Source organism: Lactuca sativa, chromosome 5 (genome assembly GCF_002870075.4).
Source record: "Lactuca sativa cultivar Salinas chromosome 5, Lsat_Salinas_v11, whole genome shotgun sequence".
Lineage (NCBI taxonomy): Eukaryota > Viridiplantae > Streptophyta > Magnoliopsida > Asterales > Asteraceae > Lactuca > Lactuca sativa.
In genome coordinates, this window is record NC_056627.2 from 32,438,756 (window position 1) to 32,458,857 (window position 20,102).

A 20,102-nucleotide genomic window follows, 5' to 3' on the forward strand; every position below is an offset into this window, starting at 1 on the left:
TTTATGATTTGGGGAATTTAACATGTACATACAATCTAGGATGGGTTCCTATATGAGCTTATCATTATATCACTACGAGATTGACCATTATGATATATCATGGCAATGAGTGATTTTTGGAAAATTGTTACTATGCACAAGTGGGATAATATCCATTATGTGGTATTCATATGATGGTTCATAAATACCAAACTTATGATGTGAACTTGGAAGATGTTTGTTTGGAATACGCTAAAAAAATATGACTTCGTGACATCCAAAATTGGGGTGTAATATGTCAATGAAATGTCTTTGTTACAAATAAAACGATGAAAAAAAATCAACTTAAATAAAGTCCATATGAAAAAATTATAAATGTTGGAAGTTTGAAAAAAAAAAACAAAATCAATTTGAAAAGCATATGCCCCAAATACAAAAATTAAGGCTATTTTAGTCATTTTCTTTCACTTTTATAGCTATTTCATGGTAAAAAAAGAACTTTTAAAAAATAACTATTATTATCATTTTTCATATTTATAGAGTATTAAATTACATATTATTCGGTTGATGAATAATGATTTCTTACCCAAAAAAGTATACATTTGGAAATGGTCTTGCTAATTTTGAAATGGCAAATGACTTGCGAGCTTTCCCGATAGAGATGTTATCTATGCAAGATCTAATTCGTATAAAAGAAACCCAAATCTTCAACTTTGAAATTTGAAGAGACATTGGCCCATGTTTGATTTGAATGTCTTATAGTCAGATATCAATAAACACAATTTCTAGATTTGCTGTAAAACAATTTCTTCAGGTATGAAAACCCCTTTTCCCATCTGCAACTATTCTCCGAAAATGAATCCCGGAAGCCTTGTAATCACTCTACTCTTCCTCCTATCACCACCCATCGCCGCCGTGGACTTCCTTTTCAACTCCTTCAACACAACCGCCAACCTCCTGCTAGTACGTGACGCCCGCATCGAGCCACCGGTGATCCGCTTATCTAATGACTCCAATCAGTGGTCAATCGGTCGAGCTTTTTACTCAACACCAATTCAAATGTTCCGGCAAGGATCCAGTAACCTTACTGTATTCTCCACGCAGTTCGTCTTTTCAATCTTACCGGAAATCAACTCCAGCCCCGGTTTCGGCATCACTTTCGTGTTATCAAACACCACCGAACCCAACGGAGCAATCGACGGTCAGTATCTAGGATTGTTCTCCAACTCCGCGGCACGAACTGTAGCTCTGCTTATTGCCGTGGAGTTCGACACCGGTATAAACATGGAATTCAACGAGACGGATGGAAATCACGTCGGAATTGACCTTAATAATATTGAATCAGAGGTGAAAGTTAGCGCCGGTTACTACAATTCTACAGGGAATTTCATTTCGGTGGATATGCGAAATGGGCAAAACATACATGCTTGGATCGAATTCGATGTGACATCCCCAAAATCACGGCCAGAAAAGACCGGTTTGTTTATGCTTTGTTTAAAAATCAGAGTTACATTTTAAATGAAAGTGTTGCGGAATTTGTCCCAAAACAAAAATATGATAAAGATTTATCAAAAGCATTTCCATAGAAATGTATTTCATTAAAAGACTCGGGATGTCATGTTCGTACAGATCAAAAGCATAAACAGTACAATATAAGCCTTACTACATTATTTCATATCTACAGGCCTATATCCGTAATCCCTCGTCCAAAACATCACACCTATGCTCATGCGCCACTACCTGTAATACAAGAAACTGAGTGGGTCAGGCTTGGGAGCCTGGTGAGCACATAGGGTTCTCAACCCACAATAAATAAGTTTATTAATTTCATCGATCAACAATAACCCGATTACCCGTTCCCGTTATCCTCACTTTACGTCCCTAAACACCTATCATAAGGGACCTAGCCTAAGGATCATCATCGGGACGGACACTACTGCTAAGGGGATTCCTCAGCAATAAATGTCCTAAAGGCAACCATGTGGGGGATGGAGTACACCGGTGAACACATCGTTCACAAACACCTACAGGTTGCGAGCCTGCTAGTGTTCCACTGGACTGTCTAGAAGAGTCCGTGGTCGTCATCCATACTCCGCTAGATGACAGAAACAACAACATCAACATCGAGGCCTCTCATCATCTTATCACACATCAGCTATTACATCTACCCATGTTTTACCCCAACATTTTCGTAGATATAAAATACATATACAGTTTAAATCATTGAAAACATGTATAACAATGTTCATCCAGCATAGATAGCAAGTATTCAGATAATATGCACACATAGCACGTAATTTATATAAAATACTTCATATCTATGTGTAAGCTGAAAGTAACTATGCACTCACCTGGTAAGGTGGTGACTCGGCACTCGGACAGCTCTTCGTTACTTCTTAAAACAATTTTTCCTTGACCAAACCTTGTATTAATACCACTAGAGTTTAGTTTTAACGTTAATCGCGACTAATTAATAGTCTAGCTATTATTACTATTATATAAGCGTTAAATAACACTCAATATAACTCATAATAATAGCCCAAATAATTATTTTAATGTCCTAATAATGTTACTATAATTAAATAAAAGCTATATTAAATATAGTATAGGCGTAACTCACTTACAATGGGTTTTTATTAAAAACCGGACTTCGCTGGAGCAGCGTTTCCGAGCCGAAAGCTTTTCTTCTCGGAGCCGTCGGGCGCTCCGGGGCTTTCTTCTCGTGATAGGGAGGTTCCCTAGACTTGGGAGGGGTTTAGGGAGGCTAGAGAGAAGTTAGAGAGAGAAAGAGAGGCTTATGGTGTGAAGAAAATATGAGGAGTTCACCCTTGTATTTATAGGAGTTTTATAGTAAAGTAGTCTCTAAGCTTCGTCCGTAACTTTTGCATACGAGCTCCGTTTTTGTCTGTCTTTTTACCATTGAGTTCCTATTAATGAGATCTTCAACTTTCATTTAGACCTCGTTAGCTAATTCTCATTCTATCTCGGATTTACAAAACTGTATCGAATTCGCCGCGCTCGAAAAGTAGAGACTAAGCTTCGTCCATAACTTTCGCATACGAGTTCCGTTTTTGTCTGTCTTTTTACCGTTGAGTTCCTATTAATGAGATCTTCAACTCTCATTTAGACCTCGTTGGCTAATTCTCATTCTATCTCGGATTTACAAAACTGTATCGAATTCGCCGCGCTCGAAAAGTAGAGACTAAGCTTCGTCCATAACTTTCGCATACGAGTTCCGTTTTTATCTGTCTTTTTACCGTTGAGTTCCTATTATTGAGATCTTCAACTCTCATTTAGACCTCGTTGGCTAATTCTCATTCTATCTCGGATTTACAAAACTGTATCGAATTCGCCGCGCTCGAAAAGTAGGGACTAAGCTTCGTCCATATCTTTCGCATACGAGCTCTATTATCAATGTTCTTTATATCCACGCGTTGGTATTTACGAGTACTACAAATTTCATTTAGATCCCGTCGGCTAAAAATCGACCGATCTAAAATTCAGATTTCGGGCTGTGCACTGCTATGCTAAATCTTAGAAAAATCATAACTTCCTCATACGAAGTCAGATTTGGGCGTTCTTTTTATCGATGTTCTTAGTTTAACATATTCTACGACTTTCGTTTAGATCACTAAGGCTAAATCTCACTCTATCATAAATTCACTATTCACGCTTCCCGGTATCGTGCCGGTTCTGTCGTGAAACTTCGACGGGTCATAACTTCTTCGTTATAACTCGGATTTCGGCGTTCCTTATATGCACGGAAACCTTGAGAGATATTCTACAACTTTATGTAGAGATATCGGGATTATCTCACACTTTAATTTTGACGCTCATTTTTATTCTTTATTAATTATACATTTATAATTAAATAATAAACACATATAATTCACATAATACTCAAATATTTCATCTTTATTACTTCAAAAAGAGTTACAAGAGTTGACCTAGACTATTACATTGACAAAAATGCTTAGCCCTGAAACCCGGGCGTTACATTCGATGGATCTAGAACGGAAATCAACATTACAATTGCTCCAGCGGGTATGTCTAAGCCAATCACACCATTACTCACCTATCGCAATCCAGCTATTGCTAATTACGTAACTTCTGATATGTATGTTGGATTTTCTGCTTCTAAAACCACTTGGGTCGAAGCACAAAGGGTTCTGGCATGGAGTTTTAGCGACACCGACGTTGCAAGAAACATCAATACTACTAATCTACCAGTTTTCTTACTTCAATCCAATTCAAATTCTGGTTTATCCACAGGAGCTAAGGTGGGTATAATATGTGGTTCAGTGGCGTTCTTTCTATGCCTGCTAGGTGTTTGTTATTATGTCTGGCTGAAACACAACTCCAGAAATCAAGAAGATGAAATCGAAGACTGGGAGCTTGAGTATTGGCCTCATCGATACTCATACGAAGAGCTGAAAGAAGCCACCAACGGATTCTCAGACAAGGAAGTTCTCGGCGCAGGTGGATTTGGTAAAGTTTACAAAGGAACATTAACCAACAAGACAGAAGTCGCTGTAAAATGCGTGAATCACGACTCAAAACAAGGATTGCGAGAATTCATGGCTGAGATTTTGAGCATGGGTAGACTTCAACACAAGAATCTGGTTCAAATGAGGGGTTAGTTAGAAAAGGAAACGAATTATTACTCGTCTACGATTACATGCCAAACGGAAGCCTCAACACATGGATCTTCGATAAACCAAAAAAGTTTTAAATTGGGAAGGGCGTAAGAAAGTGTTAACAGATGTAGCCGAGGGTTTACATTACCTACACCATGGATGGGAACAAGTGGTGGTGCATAGAGACATCAAATCAAGCAATGTGTTATTAGGGTTTGATATGAGAGCTCGATTGGGTGATTTTGGATTAGCGAAACTGTATACACAAGGTGAAGAGCCTGGGACTACACGAGTGGTGGGTACCCTTGGGTATTTAGCACTGGAATTGGCCATGCTTGCATCTCCGACAACCGCTAGTGATGTTTACAGCTTTGGAGTGGTGGTGCTAGAGGTGGCATGTGGCCGGAAACCTATAGAAACATGGCAGGAGAGAGAGGAGGATGTGGTTTTGGTGGATTTGGTTAGAGAGAAGTATGAAGAGAGAAAGTTGGTTACAGTTGCAGATGAGAGAATTAAGGGGGAGTATGACGTGGAGGAAATGGAGGCGGTTTTGAAGCTAGGGTTAAGCTGTTGCCACCCTGATCCGGTACACCGGCCCACCATGAAGGAGGTGGTTGCACTTTTGTTGGGTGAGGATGCCACTCTTGCTACCATAATCATGTAATTATATTTTGCCTTTTTTTTGTGTTATATTTTACAATTTGATTTATTTATTTTTGTTACAAAATAGCTACCATGAGGTTGCCCTCATTGTATTATTATTACATATTGATACTTTCAGTTTGACACTGAGGGCAATCTTGATGGCATCTTTGTATATTACATCTATAAATGTTGATTTTTTTCTAGAAATTGTGTATTGTTTTCTTGCAAAATTGGATTGATTCATGGGTATGTTGAGTTTATTTTGTGGCATTCTTGATGGAATATATGTTTATTAGTTCAATACATTTTGACTTTTCTTGAAATTCTGTACTATTTTCTTACTAAATTGAATTGATTCATGGGTGTCATGCATGTATTTTTTTTTTGGTAATCTTTATATTATCTTTGTTTATTCATTATTGATTTTTCTTGAAATCCTATAATAGCAATTTACTTGTGTTTTCTTACCAATATGAGTATTGTACTTTCGTTACATGTTGTTACTTGTAAAAAAATGTATTATGATTAAAAAATTGTAAGTACGTTGCTATTATGAGTTACATATTTCTGTATCGAAAAAATGTTATTAGCTTGCTATTATGGGTAAATAAATGCAAGTATATTGGCTTTATTGGGTAAAAAAAATAATAGGTATGTTGCTATTTCCTGTAATTTGTCTGGCAAAAGAAATACCAACTTTGGTTAATTTCAGGATGCCAAATTGGTCAAAATGATGAAGTGATTACTTAATTTATATTCAATAAAATCGGCCCTTGATCTTTGTTCATTAAAGAATTCAGGTCAACTGTGGTCGGTGCTCTTTCTATGTTCTAGCCCACTTAATGTAGTCTTGTGTTCATACAATACTTTATACTTATCAAATTAGAACTTTTCAATACACTTAAAGTAAAGTTAATTAAGACAAAAACAATAACACAAAACAAATATAACTTCAAATATACACATTATTCAGCTATATATAAATAGGTTATTTTCTTTCTTCCTAAAGACTAAAGTTGAGGGAGTGAAAATTGAAATATGTCTTCTTTCTTAGAGCACCAACAATTAAACCTTGAGAACTTAATTGACAAAACGAAGCTACTGATTCCTTCATTGCTTCCGGTCCACATACCAACACCCCTACGTGGGACCCGCCCGTTTCATTTGGGAATTTCGAAAATATTTCTGTTCAATTTACACATGATTAGGTACTTACAAGAATGCAAATCTTTATTTATAGCATAAATAACATTAAAAAAAATCGTACCTTGGAACTCGGGTCTTGCTCCAAAATGTAGTTCATGATCATCAAGATTTCTTGATTGAAAGGAATTTGGTTGCATTTCTTTTCCCTCATGGTTAATCCCCATCAATAGAGGTTGTTTCTTTAGATGTTTCAATTTCAAAACTAACGACATAGTTGTTACAATGAGGATGGATAGAATAAACGAGCATGTGAGAACAAGATCCACAAATGATGAGGGGGTTTGGGTTTTCTCTTTGGAAGAAGGTTTTTTAGGTTGAGGCAAAAAAACATGGCTCAAAATGATTAAAAAAACTAAAAATAAAATAGATGATAATCCGATAATAGTAGCCATAAAGAGTGAACTCCCGTATCCATTTGGAGAATAACTTATACGCCCGGTGTCAAAATCGACTGTTTCCACTTGAGAAAACTCGTTTATTAATTCGCTAAGTGTTGTGCTGGATTTCGGTTCTTGGGTAACAAATACTTTTAATTTCAAACGAAACTCTTTGGTATTTTTGTTTGAGAGAAGAGGTAGAATTGAATTGAGCATGCCGATGCTATTGCGTTTCTTCGTGATGTACACGAGTTGTATATTTGTCGGGTAATTCTTTTTCCCATGATTTTGAGCGGAAGAAATTTCTTGCAATATGCTCAAAAATGGAGTCACCCCTATTCCTCCGGCCACCAAAAGCAAACTATCGTATTTACTGAAAGACATTATATCATAAAGTATGGTGTTACAAAGTTAGACACAAGACAAATTACAATACGTAGGTCCCACATGACATGACAAACTGACTGGACCAAGTTGTACGGTTAAAGTTTAATTGTTAATGTTAGACATGTTCGTCTCTATATATTTTGGAGTCTATCAATTCTCTTTAAAGAATATTTAAAAGAGATAATATAATACTACAAAAAATTTAGGCTAATATAAATGTCAATGAGGCAAAAATTGCAACTTTTTGTCCTACAAAAAAAAGGTGGAACATGGACTTGCTCTTGATCTTAAATGCCTTTCCAGCCCTCGTCATCAGAATTCATAAATAGTCCTAGAAAACAGGTCCAGAAGTGAGTGATAGAGACGATCGTCCATGACCCATCTTTAAAAAGGACCCAATTTTTTATGGAAAATATTATATTTAGAAGATAGAACAAGTAATTTTCTTTTTTATTATAAAAACTTAATGAAAATTTTGTATTTTAAGAGTCCATTTTTCTCTCGTCTAGGCCCAAAATATCTTTGTAACTAGGAAATTGCCATTTTATATGTAACAATTCTAGCCTTAATGACGATAACTTATCTTTGCTACCTTAAGAAGTCCGTTGATGTGGGTCCATATGGTCCTTCAACAGAAACCGGAATGCATGTTTCCACTTTTTGATTAAGACCCGAAACGGGCATTCCTTGGATCATGTCATAAAGAGAATTTGTCCACGACCCATCACATTTTATGATAACCGACATCGTATCATCATCAACGCTTGAGCTTGAAGCTATACTAAATGAATGCCATTGAAATTTCGAAATTCTTGGAACCTTGATAAAGATTATGCTTGTGGGGGTGTACTTCAAGCCTGCATATATACATATATACGTCATTCAAAACTTTTATAAAATCAATTATCTTTATTTACTTTTGATAACGCGATAGATAAATTACTTGGTTCTTTTGGAAGTATAACTTCAATGGCCTTGAAAGGGAAAATTCTTGCGGAAAGAATGCATGTTTGTGGCCTTGATTGTATTATTCGGAGCAACCTTTCAATGGCAAAAAGAAAAATTGCAGGAAACACCATGTAGAAGTGACGATCACCCGTGTGAAACAAGAAGAATATGATGAAGATGATGTACAAGTGGTGTGTGTAGTAAAATATTTCAAATCTTTTTCTTCTAATTTGTGGAAGTGATGTGATCCCAATCACTAATCCCACGATAAGTGCAATTTCGCCAGCGAGGTATATTCTTCCCGTTTTCTGCCATTTCCATATCTATTTTCCCCATAAAAACAATAAAAAAAACTACATGTTATATATAAATATAGAGGAAAATAAGTTAGTTATTAGCTACATTATTATTAGCTACAGTCTAAAAAAGAAAAATCCTTGAATATCTCTCCATTAAGTTAAAAAAAAAAAACACACACACACACAAAGTCTAGTCCTGTTAAGTGTTAACTCCACCAACTTGTACTATTTTAAGTGGAGATGTTGAATTTTCCACTAATTTTTCTTTACATTTTTTTTGTGGGTTGATTACTTTTGGATAACCAAACCAAAAATTAAACGCAAACTGCAAAATGAGTCTAAGTTTGGGTTCTGCTTTTTGGCTGAAAAGCAATTAGAAATCTAAAAAAGTTTGAGGTAATTGAAATGCGAACACCCTTACCAAACATTACTAAAAACAAGAAACATAGTTTGACTTTTTAGGTCAAACCCTGGCCTTTTTCAATCATGTCACCTTTTTCTCTTTGTAGTTTTGTCATTGAATTAAAATTCAATGCATCTCAAAAAAGCGAAAAGCACTAATAATTAATATCATTATTGACCTTGGAAAATTATTCATATTTTGTTTTTAACAATAGATCCTTGAATTAAAACTCCAACATGAAATAATTTTATTTTAAAGTGTTTAAATCTTAAATGATCATTTATGGGTCATATTAAAGGCGAATTGAAAAATTACTCATTTGACCCCGAGATTTTGCGAAACCGAAGAAATAAGGTAGATTACCTCGTCTTGAATCTGATGTTTGATGCCCCAAATGAATAAAGTCCCAACACCATGTAGAGTGGAGAATGATAGCATCATGGTCCCGAGCCAGATATGATATCGAACCGATGCTTCAAATTGGATACCGAATAAGCGAAATACCGTCATCGCCCTCATGATCGGGAATAGAAGCAACCCTAGACAGGCTTCTGCTAGCAATCCAAACCGTGTTGCTATCCTAAATGTCTTATATTGCCACCTATCAGATACGAATATTGTATGAGTATCTGACTTAATCTCGTAAGCTATATATTATTGTTTTTTTTAATTGAAAAAATATGAGGAACAAAGGCTTTCCAATGTTAATTACTAAATTTTTAAAAGAACTCAATTAGTTTTGTCTTTGGCGTTACGGAGGGTAAAATGGACAACTGTACATGACTTATTTTTTTATTATATATTATATATTAATTTTTATTTAAAATAATAACGATAAGGATTTTTTTTTTTGGTTGGTCCCAAGCTGCCATGGTCCTTCATTTTTCCAAGTATGCCATTATTTTCTTAAATATCATAAACATCATTTATTCACACGTATTTAATGGGGTGAAGCCAGAAAATTTTTTCAAAGTGTTCCTTATAAATTAATTGGAATATATATATATATATATATATATATATATATATATATATATATATATATATATATATATATATATATATATATATATATACACCCTGGGCCATAGGTAGCTCCGCCCTTGCATAAGTCTATTACTTGTTTATATTCTTAGTACTCACATGTTTAATTTGAGTGATTTGACTGGCATCATCTTGTTGAAGTCATTAGAGATGCGTATGTAAAACGTCCACACGAGAAAGATGACGAAAAGGGACATCACAAGGGCTTCCATGGCAGACAAAACACCCACAAAACCATTGACGATAATTGGATTCGATAAAGCCGTGATGAAACTCCTCCCTTGTCTTCTAATAACATTCAAAGCAAAACACCCCAAAACATTAATTTACAGGTAATTATCAACGAATTTAATCATAATTAGTTATTATCTATCATTTACCTCTGTCTTCGTTCCTTTGGTTTGAAATGCATGTACACAAATCCAATCATCACAGAGACGATAATAGGCAATGACAAAACAATGAAATCAAGACCTGAAAGTAGGTGTATGATCATGTTAGAAAATCGTTTGATTTTTGCTTTTAATTTCTTAATCTATCTATATATAGCTTCTATATGAACTTGAAGATCTTACCATTAGAACCGAAAACTGAAGTTCTTGCAGCATCTTCAGCTTCCTTCCATGTTCGTGTCCATATTTGTGTCGGTTTCAGAACCCAAATAGATACCCACCCGAGGGCTAGTAAGACCATTAAAAGTTTGAGAACAACAAGAAAAGCTTTCGCCATTTTTGAGTTTGATTACGAAAGAAGATCGGGACTTATGTCAGTGCCAAAGACTTCTTTTCCAGAAGTTTGTGAAAACCAAGTTGGAGATATGAAATATGTGAGTGTGTGTATATATACATACATATATATATGTGTGCCTGTGTGTATATTAGATATGGATATCATTAGTGAAACCCCACCATTAGTACAGTTTACATCATGATATATATCATGATATATATGATAATATTCAAATAATCTTATCATATTAATCACTAGATGTGAAACTGTATGATTAAAAAAATTAAATACATAAATTTATTGGATATTCCTAAAAGTCTCAATGTTATAATTTAGCATTGTCTAATAATATAATTAAAGTAAGATACATATTTTTTTGGCATTTATTATCACATTTAATACAATGAATACATTCTATATATAAATTAGTTTTTTTTTTTATGAAAATTGAAAAAAACAATAAATTGACATGTGGATTTAATTTAATTTAAAAATAGCACAAAATACCATGTGGCATATTGAATAAGAATAGGACAAGTGGCAAAAAAAAATTTATTTATTAAGGTAGATTTGTATTTCTCCCCTTGTCATTAGAATTTAAACACATGGCTTGTATGCATCAAGACATCAAGTCTTTTGAAAGATGAAAGCATACAATTTCTTTATATTGTCAACACGAAGTGGAAGACGAATTGGGAATTGATAATTTAATATACATATTTCTACACACAAACGAACAAGAAAAGATTTATATAGAGATGAGTATTGATAGCAAGTATTGTGACATGAAGCATAGAACAAGAATCATAGATAATCATTGTTTATATAGCTAGAGATAGGTAATTTTTCATTTATCTTGATTATCAGTTTTCTTAACCTTAACTAATCAGAAAATCACAATCAAAATTAAATTCAGTCCAAACCGACTTCAAATTACAATTAACGACACAAATACACTTATAATATGAAGTCCTGGTAATCAAGTTAAGAAGCAATGTGAAACCAATGTTTTTGAGTTCTCAGGTCTGATTGCTTCAGACCCGAGAACTCAACAGTCAACAACACTGTCTCGAGTCTATTTGCTTCAGACCCGAGAACTCAACAACAGTGTCTCGAGTCTGATTGTTTCAGACCCGAGAACTCAACAACACTGTCTTCAAATAAACGTGGGCCCTACGTACCTACGAGGGAAATGGAGTGCAAGAATAACGGTTTGAATATTATGTTATTGTGACATGTAAGTGATTAGTGATGGTTGAGTTTGGCGTTCGCATGTTGTCAGACTCATGATATTTTTGGAATCTATTTTCGTTAGCAAAATTGACCCGCATTTATATAGTGGATTCTTGGTCCCATCCACTTCTTGCACTCTTCTTTTTTGGCGTTTTCAATCTTCATTCATGGAAATCCATATCTTGATAACAGAGACTAAATTCACTTGACTTTTCGAAGAGTAAACTGTGGTTTTTATCTGTTTTGTCGACATATAAGGAACTTGCATATATACTATAGGAATTGGATAAGGGAATTGAACCGGAATCTGGTCCAGGATATAGTTAAAAGTAAACCGATTCAGTGCCACAATGTTCATGTTTTTAACCTCGAAGTGGAATGGAATTTTGCAGATCGCATAAGAATGTTACACGTGGTGGTCCAGATGCAATATCAGTTATGGAGGTCCTTAATTTGCACTCAGTTTTCCTGCAACAGGTTGCCAAGACCTTCAAGTTGTCAATAACAAGGACATGCATGAGACACTTGTCGTTCAACTCTTTTGAAAAGTAAGGTTGCACTTATTACACTATAGATAATAGTTTTTAACCATCTTCAAGGGCTTTTAAGTCTTTTACACAAATAATAAATTAATCAAGAATTAGTCTCCGTCTAGTCAAACATACATCAAATACAATAGGAAGTATTAATTATATGTAATATTACATAATTAAATATGAAATTTCTTATAATTAATATATTTCATATTTAATTATTAATAATATTCTAATTATACTTCGGTTAATGTTTCTTATATGTGTTATTCTTAAAACTGCAAAAATTGGTTGGTAACAAATAGCGTCCAATGCTAATGTTATGATGTTCCTAAATTAATTAATCTAGTCTTGGTTTTGTGCTTCTAATTTTATGCCAATCTTCTAGTGCTCATTTACAAGGATGGCATGATCGATAGTTGTGCTAATGCTCCCATGGTGGGTGTTGCCTATTTTTTTTTTTCTTAAAAATTTGTAAATGAAACAAAAATAAATGGGGGGAGCACTACCGATATTTGGGGATTCCATCATTTCAAAACCCTAGTTTTAAAATATCAAATCACATTGATTTGAACCCGAGCTTCTGTTAAGTAATCTTGCCATTATGCAAAATGGGTACACATCAAATTTGATCAACGCATCTCAGCATCATGTGACTTTTATAAGGCACTAGAATTTGTGGGACTATAATGTCGAATATATCCAATAAATTTGATTAGTACTAATCACCATTTTCTATGATGGAACTTGCAACATTTGGATGTTTCTTTTTAGCCTTTTGTGGAGCTAATTTCAGTTAAAGTGTCTTGTTTTGACTTTTGGCATCAAGAGTATATGTTACGGCCTATACAAAATCACAAAAAAAAATGACTTGTAAGAGAGATATTAATTCGATAGACGTTGGAACAAATAATGTTGGATTTTTGTGATGAAAAACAAGTTAATTTAGGTCATGTTTTTCCTATCAAGTATCCATTATCCATATAAATGTTATTTAAACAATGTTTAAAAAATGACAACATACACACGAAAATGAAAGGAATCAATGAACCCGGGTAAATGTGTAAAAGATAAGATTCACGAACTTAATAAAAACAAGTCTACCAAAAGATCTTTGGTCTAGCGATAATGAGTGACTCTTTCATTTAAGATATTATGAGTTTAAGTCACGTTTGAGACATATATAGTGATAGTTAGAAGTAGATTAGTTTGTCATTATAAAAAATAAAAAATAAATAAAAAGTTTTATTTAGACAAATAAAATAGTAAACATTCAAGTATAACAATCATATTCTCATTAAACTCATTATATAAAAAACAACTAAATAACCTCAAAAGTTTACAAACCCAATCGGCACAAAACATCGCTAGTCAACATGTTGGCCTTCGGACATCTTGCATGTGCACAAAGCCAAACTAAAGTGATCTATAATTGAATACCCATTTGATACAAACATGTAAGGTTGAAGCCAAAAGATGCCTTCTTTCAAATGTCAAAGTAAATTGCTACAAAAGATCAACTAAATCTTGTAATATCAATGAATAGGCCAAGTTCTTTTAGGCAAGCATATTGTTGCAGACTGACTATGTGGTCCTGCAAGTTTGTACATGTATTTTTAGAAAAGAATTTCGTATTGTAAGAAAAAATATATAATAAAACATACCAAAATCCAAAACCCTATATACACCATTAAAAGAGGCCAATACCTTTCAAAGTATAATTATATCAAATATTTGAGAAAATATACCATCATTGGCTTTCATCCTTTTCTTCTTTTACATTATTTTTATCATTGATGTCTTTTGTCCCAAATTTTGAGTTTCATAGAATGGACGATCTCATTTAGTATACATATGGTCGTTTAACTCTTTGTTTTGTAGATCATTAGGTATTAATCTATACCCACGTAATCCTATTAAATAATAATGCATTATTTATAGTTTAGTTAATTTGTATACATAGTGTCATAGTATAGAGTACATGGGATTTTATATATATATATATATATATATATATATATATATATATATATATATATATATATATATATATATATATATATATATATAATATTTTTTCAATGCAATGCATTGTAAACTCTTAAGGGTTTTCATTATTTTTACTCTTGTTAACATGATAAAAGCCTAAATGAGTAACAACTCATCTAAAACGTTTTGAAAATAACATTGTCAAAATGTAACAAATTTTTATTTTTGTTTTTAAAAGACCATTATAACTTGGAATATGTGGTTTTTCCGGTTACAATTGTCATTAAAAAACGGAAATAAATTTTTTGTTAATTATCTGTCGAAAAAAATTACATTTGGTTCAATGTTAAGTTTAAAACACTTGGGATAATTTGTTACCCCATTATGTGATTACCCCTAAATAATACTCATATATTAACATAAAGCTAATATATATAAATTTCATTATGTACCTGAGATTTTCCCAAACACACAGAACATGGGATGAAACATTTTTTTTTCTAGTGAATGTCTTTCTAAATAAACAATCCTACTAATATTAGTTTAAGCAAGGTTCCGTTCATTGATGAAACTTATTTTTTTTATGTGAAAAAAGTAAGTTAATCCTTCATCACCAGATCATCAAATTCTCACAACCATTATCGATGGACATATTAAGCCCATTATCATTGTTCCTCCTCCATGTGAAACTGGTGGAGAAACCCCAAACCTAATGATGATTCTCAGTGATTAATATGGAAATCACTTCATCCTTGGACTAATGATGACATGTGAGTTGCAAATCTTGATATGAAGGTAAAATCTGTAATAAGTAGTGCTCCCTCTTATAGCGCTTATTATTCTACTAAAATATGCCTATAACCAAATATATGAGTCTTTAAATAATAATATAATAATAATATATCTTTACTTTGTGTGTTTTTTTTTATAAATTTGTAGAAATGGCTCATGTGGTTTTCAAAAAGTCTCAACATTAGGATAAATTTGCAAACAACTCCACTGACTAAAAACCACTATAAGCCACTGCTTCCTCAATCTTTAGACAAAATGATATTTTGTCTAGGTTGCTTCTAGATCAATTACAAGAACATAAAGCAAAGAATCAATATATATCATTTAGTTATAATCATACATAAGTATATAAATACATATATCTTATGGTTCTTGTTCATATTCCATTGTGTAATGAGAGAGAGAGAGAGAGAGAGAGAGAGAGAGAGAGAGAGAGAGAGAGAGAGAGAGAGAGAGAGAGAGAGAGAGAGAGAGAGAGAGAGAGAGAGAGAGAGAGAGAGAGAGAGAGAGAGAGAGAGAGAGAGAGAGAGAGAGAGAGAGAGAGAGAGAGAGAGTCTATGCCTTTTGATACTTTGTTTATTTCATAGTATCATTTTTCAAAATCATTATTAAACTATAGAGCATCATTTTCCATATGTACATAAACAATCAATCTCAGTTGTGTGTCAACTTGATTGGCATACACAATGATTTTTAAATCAAGTTCTTGATGATTCTAATGACGAGAGTATTCAATTGTTGATTAACGAAGACTTGTCAAAATAGACAACTCAAGGGCTTTAACATTGTATACATACACCGACTAATATGAACATTTAAACATCAATGCATAGATTAAGGAGACATTTTTTGGTTTTTAGGACTCGATTAGTTGATTGATGTAAACAATAAGCCCCATCGGGATGAATTAATTTCATCTGTTGATGTTGATGTGTTGTGCATAGTTTTTTTTTCCTTAAATTTTGATGTTTATACCATATGAAGTAATTTGGTACAGTTTTATTATATATTAGATTGTTCATAAAAAACTCAACAACTTGCTAGGGTGGCAGGTTAGAGACCGCCATAAGAGCACTTGGTGTTGGGTTTAGGCTTAGTAAGGTGGGAGTCGCCAAAAAAGGTTATTGTTTGAGAAGAAAAGCTTCGCTAGAGAAGAAGATTTTTGTATCGTTGTTTTTTTTGTTTAAAATGAAAGAGAGGGGAGAGAGGGGGTATATTGTATTACTTTTAGTCCATAGGTAAATTGGTCATTAAAAAATAGCATGTCAAAAGTTAAACTTGACACTTTGCAAAGTTTTGGAAACATAAGGACCGATAATGTAAAGTTTAGCAAAATTGTCCTAAACTTTAGACTTTTGGGAAACTACTATGACCTTTTTGCAATTTTGTCAATATTCTATATTTATTTTCCTATTATAAAACTATATTTTAGAAAAATCTATCTATTTATAGGAATTATATGAATTAGGAAAATAATTTTAGAATACCATATCTGAATAAAAAACTAAAAATACAATATGGTGATCAAATCGACTTTTAAGAATATATTATTATTTAATAAAAAGAGAATATTAGAAAAATGATATAAAGGGAAGATTATTACTAAATTGATGAAAGTTATTATTTCTTAATTTAAGCCAAGAAGGAATGAAGCATTTTTTTTTATATGAAAAAGGCTTTGAAAGCAACGAGACAGAATTCATATTTCACAATAAGCCACCGCCACCACTCTCACACACACCTTTGTTTTCATCTCCACCTTTCTTTGTTATCTTCTGGTAGTTCTTATGTCAGGAGAGAGAAAAAGTGATGATGTTCATGAGATAATGGAGATCGAAGAAGAAACCTCACGCCATAGCTGGCGGCGAGTCATGTCGCCGGAGATTGTGGAGGTCGAAGAGCACGAGAACCGGCCAAACGTTATTACCAGAGACGCCGTCGACGTTTTTGTCGCCGTCGGGAAGAACGATCTCGACGTCGTGAAATGGGCCGTCGATCACCTTGTGTCACCCGGAGCTCGTCTTTATCTCGTTCATGTCTTCCCTCCCGTCACACACATCCAGACTCCTGGTACTCATCACACCTTCAATTTTCTTCCATTTCTGTTTTCTCCAACTCCTCTGCAATTTTGACTTTTCATTCGGGTCGGGTCGGATGATCTGCTAACACTGTTTTATACATTCTTAAGAATACCATTTAGATAATAAAGATATTCAACATAAATTCCAAAAACTTGTTATTGAAATAAAGATGTAGTTCGTTTTCGATAAATCATATAAAACCAAAACGAGGATATAAACACCAAGATTTAAATGTTTTTTTTTTTTCCTCCAATTTGCTTGCTAGGCTTGTTTAGTTTCGTTAAGTATTATGTAAATAATGTTTTAAAAAATTGAGTAAATACCGGTACATTTAACAAAATGGAATACAAATGAAATAAATACAAATGTGTCTTTCAAACGTCCTAAAAAAGTTAGACTTGATAAGAAAAATCGTTTTCTAGCATTAAAAAAAAGGACCACTTATATATCGTTTATCAAGTTAAGTTAGAAAGTACAAGTGATAATAACGGGAAATAAATTCTATTAATCTAACTTTTTTTTTTATGTCATAAAAGTTGGAAAGCTATCAAGAAGCCAATTAAGCAAAGATCAAGTCCAAATCTACATAAACGAAGAGAATAATAAGAGAAGAAGCCTCCTACAAAAGTATATACGACTTTGCACTGATGCCAAGGTGCATTTCGTCTTATAATATTTCACATCAAATAGACTTTATTTTGTATGTAAAATAATAGAATTTAAGTAATCATAAACAGATAGTTGTTGAGACAATGCTTCTAGAGAGTAATACCACAACAAAGGCTATCCTTGATCTAATCCATGTCGTCAACATTACCAATCTTGTTATTGGAACTAAAAGATCACCTCCACTAAGGTAAATTTCAAAGCCCTTGGTTGTAATAATGTTAAACTTTTTTCTCCCTGAAAAAGATAAATGTAAACTATTTGTGTTGTGGTGTAGGCGATTGAGAAAAGGGTTGGGAAAAGGAGAGTTCATTAAGAAGAATGCTCCTGATTTTTGTGAGGTTTCCATAATTTGCAATGGGAAACAAGTTACAACAACCGGTCAACAGCGACAAGTTGCAGGCAGGGTGGTTTCTCCTTCTGATGTCCCTACAACGAGTAAAAATGAATTGAAAATCACTCATTTTCAGTCTGAACGAAAGTTTTTTGAGTGTGCATGTTTCTCTGGGAATTTTGATTGATTTTACTTTTACTTTTAAATGTGCATTACATACATGATGATCACGTGTGATCGTATCAACTTAGAGTTGTTTCATAGTATGGTTTTTTAGAACATAATTTTTCGTTTTTCTTTAGAGTTGATACAAAATTCTATAACATGTACGAATAGGTATGTAGATGTTTTTAAAAAATTGTTATTGTTACATTTTCTTTTGGGTGTACACGAATTGATGGAGACACAATAAATTTTTAGACGTGTTTCAAACGACATAAAGTACAATGTTATTGGTTTTAAGCAAGATTAGGTAATATGATACAAAACGAGCATCTCAATCTAGATTAATATAATGTTGATATTTAAAACAAGTTAGGTTTTATGTAACATCGAAATATAAGTAGATAAATGACACTTTAAGCATCTTAATCTGGATTAATATCAAGTTCATGGTTAAAACAAATTAGCCTTTATGTAACATCAAAATATAAATAGATGATAGGTCGAACAAGACAATTTAAGCAAGACAAGAAAATAATATTTGTTCCCTTCATTTAACTGGATTTCGTCTAGAACCCGGAAGTCAAGAAAAATTTGGATTGAGTGGATGCAAAACCATTCATGAATTAATTGTTCTCTTTTTTCCTTGTTAGCCTCTAGCTAACTTGTGTTTATAAAATCCAGTCATTCCAACAACAACAACCACAACAAAAAAAAATGTTTGATGACAAGTGTTGGGTATTGAAATGCATACTCGATAAACTTAATAACACAAAATGGGTGATGACGCTCAAAAGATCACGATAATCAAGTTATGTGTGAAAGCAAATAAAGACATTCTTGTATAGATTAATGAATGTTATATATATCTTTTTTTTTATGTTGGAAAAGACAACTTTATTAAAACACCCACATCAAGACAATGCAGGGGAAAGAGTACAAATAAAAAGGAAAATTACTAGAAATTACAAGCAGAGAAAAGAATTTAAGTTCCAAACTCTTCGGTCTATGTTTTTGAACGAGCCATTATGTTTGCACCAAATGAACGTTGTCAGTTTAATTCTCGCCACAGTAATTGCCGGAACGAAGGGAATGTTTTTTAAAACGCTTTCGTTCCTATCAATCCAAATACACCACAAAATACCACATTCAACAAACTTCTTTTCTTTTTGCACTGAGACCATCGCGATATGAAAAGTAATACATCTTTCACCGAATGAAAACCGTCATATTGGATTTCACACCAAGGTAGAATCGAATCCATCACAGCTTTCGCTAATGGACATGATAGCAAAATGTGATGACTTGACTCCTCCTCAAGATAACAACCACATGTGATCGAAGTAACTGCATTCCCCTTATGACTTAACTCGACCGATCATGGGATCCTACCCAACTTCGCTCTTCATATGAAGCAACGAATTCTAAATGATACCACCTTACACCACTCGAATGGTTCATCGCATACTACATGGCTCGCCATTTCAATCCGTTCACGTAACAGGCTTATAGAGAATTGGCTGTCAATCACGAAATCAGACGCCCAATGACATTAAGTTGAGTCCCAGTGAAAATTTTCATTAGAGTCAATATTAAAAGTCTTTAGAGCAGACCAGGTTCTGTCACACCCCAAAACCGGAACGACAGAAACGTTCTAA

General features: G+C 33.5%; 3 protein-coding genes and 1 long non-coding RNA gene across 5 annotated transcripts; 2 read left to right on the forward strand and 2 right to left on the reverse strand.

Annotated features, from left to right (window-relative positions):
- The first annotated feature begins 591 nt into the window (after positions 1-591).
- On the forward strand, positions 592-5,535 carry LOC111904785 (L-type lectin-domain containing receptor kinase S.1-like). The gene is given in 4 exon segments (XM_023900511.3): positions 592-1,415; positions 3,977-4,614; positions 4,617-4,703; positions 4,706-5,535. Coding segments are annotated over 4 exon segments (1,920 nt in total). The 5' UTR covers positions 592-795; the 3' UTR covers positions 5,281-5,535.
- On the reverse strand, positions 871-2,771 carry LOC128126370 (uncharacterized). Its single transcript, XR_008224228.1, has 3 exons — positions 2,604-2,771; positions 2,331-2,401; positions 871-1,719 (listed from the first exon to the last, which is right to left on the reverse strand). It is a non-coding gene; the product is annotated as an uncharacterized LOC128126370 (long non-coding RNA).
- Positions 5,536-6,157: 622 nt separating the features above from the next.
- LOC111904772 (ferric reduction oxidase 8, mitochondrial) lies at positions 6,158-10,762 on the reverse strand. Of its 2 annotated transcripts, none has more exons than XM_023900503.3 (8): positions 10,501-10,762; positions 10,306-10,399; positions 10,025-10,210; positions 9,245-9,482; positions 8,175-8,502; positions 7,824-8,088; positions 6,529-7,217; positions 6,158-6,446 (listed from the first exon to the last, which is right to left on the reverse strand). In XM_023900503.3, the coding sequence occupies exons 1-8, from the start codon at positions 10,652-10,654 to the stop codon at positions 6,265-6,267; spliced, it is 2,136 nt and encodes a 711-aa protein (XP_023756271.1). In that variant the 5' UTR covers positions 10,655-10,762; the 3' UTR covers positions 6,158-6,264. The 2 variants fall into 2 exon arrangements, with proteins under 2 accessions (XP_023756271.1, XP_023756265.1); XM_023900497.3 differs by having other exon boundaries at positions 10,025-10,213.
- Positions 10,763-16,855: 6,093 nt separating this feature from the next.
- Positions 16,856-18,654, forward strand: LOC111904763 (U-box domain-containing protein 33). The gene is made up of 4 exons (XM_023900488.3): positions 16,856-17,271; positions 17,819-17,937; positions 18,020-18,138; positions 18,226-18,654. The coding sequence occupies exons 1-4, from the start codon at positions 16,989-16,991 to the stop codon at positions 18,467-18,469; spliced, it is 765 nt and encodes a 254-aa protein (XP_023756256.1). The 5' UTR covers positions 16,856-16,988; the 3' UTR covers positions 18,470-18,654.
- Positions 18,655-20,102: the final 1,448 nt, after the last annotated feature.